Here is a 3390-nt window from a genome sequence, read left to right on the forward strand (position 1 = left end):
CACATTCCCCACCCCCGACCCCCAGCGAGTCCTACAAATCAAACTCAGGTCTTCTGGAAAAGCAGCAACCTCTCTTAACTACTGAGCCATCTCCTCACTCCCTTGTTTTGTGTTTTCTTTGTTTTTTGTTTTAAATGATTTTTATTACACTTTTAAATATTTTATACAATGTTTTATGATCAGATTCACCCCAACTCCTCCCTTTAACTCCTCTCACATCCACCCCAGCGTCCCTATCGCCCCAACTTCATTGTTGCTTTTTTAAAAAAATTGATGACCCACTGAATCCAATTTATGCTTTCCATCTACTTCTTGCTGTGGGACCATCCACTGGAGGATGGTTACCCTACTAGGAACCAGGGAGTCGGTTTTGCTTATTTTGTTTTTAAAGGAACTTGCTCTGTAGACCACTTTGACTTTGAAGTGCCATACTTTCCCCTAGCCTCCTGTATGCTGAAGTTACATGCAGCTCCCACCACTTCCACTTTAGAACACATTTTCTAAGGTCCAAGCTCTGTGAGGGGATATATTGAGACTTTGACAGTAGACAGAAAAAGCCCCAGCCCTGACAGAAGCCCTGACATAACCCAGCCACAACTTCCATCTCCCTACCCCCATTCCTTCCTCTTCCTCAGTAGACTCTGAGAATCAACCATCATCTTTTTGTTTATTTAGACAGTTTTTGTGTTTTCCTTTGTTTGAGACAGGGTCCCCACTATGAGCCTAGGCTGCCCTAGAACTTGCTCTGTATATCAGGTTGCCTTTGAAGTATCACACTGTTCCCTAACCTCTTTAATGCTGAGATGACAGGCTGCCACCACACCCAGTTGAGAAAACATTTTCTGAGGGCCCAGCTCTGTGAGAGGACATGTCGAGACCTTGAGGGTGGACTGAAGTAGCCCCAGGCCTGACACTATCCCCAAATAATCCAGGTCCAGTCCTTATCTCTCCAGCAGCACCATGATGGGGTAAACTTTGTTCAGATGAGCCCCAACACCCCCCACCTCTGCCTCAATAGACTCTGAGATTGAGAGCCATGTTCTAAGGATCCAGGATGAGTGAGGGGATACTAAAGAGACACTAAGGCAGACTGAAGAAACCCCAGTCCTTGGAGCAAGGCCTCAAGTAATCCCAATGCATCACGTTTGTCCACCCAATACCAAATGGTGGCCATCTGTTGGAATGAGCCGTTCCACCGTCCTTTTTGCCTCAGTGGACTCTGGAAGTTGAAGCCACATTCTAAGGTCTGCTGACCTAAGAGGATATGGGCTCTGTTAGAGAACATACATGGCGAGACCCTGAAGATGCATTCATACAGTCCTCCTGGAAGCTGTGCAAAAACTTAGGGACTTTGGTTTCCTTTCTTCACAAAGTCTTTCTTCTGTCTCACAGAAATAGGCCTTGCATTAAGGAAGGTGTATTCAGCTCATCAGAGGAAGGAGTTCAGTTGTTGCACTTTGTCAAGGTGTCAGGCAGGTCCCCAATTGTAATATACATGGACTCTACTGAACTGTGCTACTTCTTGCAGTCTTCCTGAACAGGTTTAGCCAGATATAAGGTACTCTTTTGTCCCATCTCAGAATTGTGGGCTTCTGTTGCAAGAAGGTGGTCTCAGGCCAGTAGAGGGGTGGGGGCCAGATCCTGAGAGTGTAAAGTTGAGAATTCAGAATGATTGCAGAGGGTACCATATACCTGACAGCAGAGATACTCCACAGAGCCCAGCTCACCTTCCTATCAGTGATGGATATCCAGTCTTCTCACTGCCTGTAGCGGTGGGATACCTCAGGGCTCGTACACAAACTCTGGGGGCCAGAAGGTGAAGGTCTTAGTCTGAGGCAGTGTCCTCAGGTCAGACACAGGGGAAGCCCAACCAGAGTCAGGGGTCAAGATGAGGCACAGTATGTACGGCAAGCGTCCCATCCACCGTGGAACACAGGAGCCTCCACATTTCCTTGCCCCATAAGTACCACTGAGAGTGCTGCAGCCTCAAGCCCTGTGACCCAGCTGTACTCTGAAGAGGCTTACCACTGCTTCCCTCAGTTTCATAAGGGATAGGCCTGACAGGAAGACAGGTTCCTCTGTGGCTTTAGAGCATCACCCAAGAGAAAACCTGTAACAGGCTGCTCTGAGAGTTTTCAGAGATGACTGTCAGCAAAAGTGTACTCACAGTGCCTTCTTCTTTGCCCCAGGTGTCTGAGTCTGTACCACTCTGCTCCTGTCTACCCCACTACCTGCTACCTACAAGGAAAGTCATCACACTTCATAAGCAGAAGAACCAGTACTGTACGTGTACGCTTCAGGGAAATCCTCGGGCCCAAAGAGAGGCACAGAGCCTGATGAGTTCCCAGGTCCCCATAGTCAAAGAGGAGGAGGCCACTGGCAAGACCTCCTCCTTTTCAACTATCTCAATCACTCAGAGGCAGAAGCCTACTGGTGGAATACCAGGTTCTCCCCAGAGTCCTCAGAGAGCCTCTTCTCCCACAACTACCATAGCCTCCATTCCGATGGAGGCTTTCTGACGACCAAATAAGGAACCTGGATGATTTCCTTCCCATGTTCCAAGAGGCACTAAGACGCAAGGTGCGTGACTTGGTGCAGTTCCTGCTCTACAAGTATCGGAGCAAGGAGCTGACCACCAAGGCAGAAATGCTAGCGATGGTCATCAGAGATTATATGGGGTATTACCCTGTGATTTTTAAAGAAGTTTCTGACAACTTGACACTGATCTTTGGCATTAACATGGTGGAAGTGGACCACCTTGTCCACTCCTATGCCCTTGTCAGAGCCCTAGGGATCACCTATGATGGGCTGCTGCATGGTGTCCAAGGCATGCCCAAGACAGGCCTCCTTATCATCATGCTAGGTATCATCTACTTGAAAGGTGAGCATGTCAGGGAGGAGGCAATCTGGGAAGTGCTAAGTATGATGAGAATATATCCCGAACAAAATCATTGTGTCACTGGGAATCCCAGGATGCTCTTCACTGAAATTTTTGTACAGGAAGGATACCTAGAGTACAGAGAGATACCCTACACTAACCCTGTTCAGCATGAGTTCCTATGGGGCCCAAGGGCCTTTGCTGAAACTAGTAGGGAGAGAATTTTGGAGTTTTTGGCCAAGATCACTGGGCTCCTCTAAGGGCTTTGAGAGATGAGGAAGAGGGAATCTGTTGAGAATTGCCACTACAAATGGCCATACACATTCTAGTGCCAGATTCAGAAGCATTCTGAATGATGTGTTTAAAGGGGGCTTTCAGTGTTTTAAGTAATAGATGGTGTGGGACTAGGGAAAGTAAGTTAACAGTATCTTTGTTTTCCTGTTTTATATGGGTAACACTATTTTTTTTCAACTTTTGTTCCTCTTAATTGAAGATTTCAGTAGCTTGAGAAT

General features: G+C 47.2%; 1 protein-coding gene across 1 annotated transcript; it reads left to right on the forward strand.

Moving 5' to 3' along the window:
• The first annotated feature begins 2553 nt into the window (after nucleotides 1-2553).
• Nucleotides 2554-3138, forward strand: LOC103735393 (melanoma-associated antigen 4-like). Its single transcript, XM_008834608.1, has one exon. It carries the CDS (start codon nucleotides 2554-2556, stop codon nucleotides 3136-3138), a length of 585 nt encoding a protein of 194 aa, XP_008832830.1.
• Nucleotides 3139-3390: the final 252 nt, after the last annotated feature.

This window comes from Nannospalax galili, unplaced genomic scaffold, assembly GCF_000622305.1.
Source record: "Nannospalax galili isolate Female #2095 unplaced genomic scaffold, S.galili_v1.0 scaffold537, whole genome shotgun sequence".
NCBI classification, from domain to species: Eukaryota; Metazoa; Chordata; class Mammalia; order Rodentia; family Spalacidae; genus Nannospalax; species Nannospalax galili.

Coding starts and splice junctions, on each gene's coding strand:
- LOC103735393 (XM_008834608.1), top strand. CDS start 2,554: ATGTTCCAAGAGGCACTAAGACGCAAGGTGCGTGACTTGGTGCAGTTC.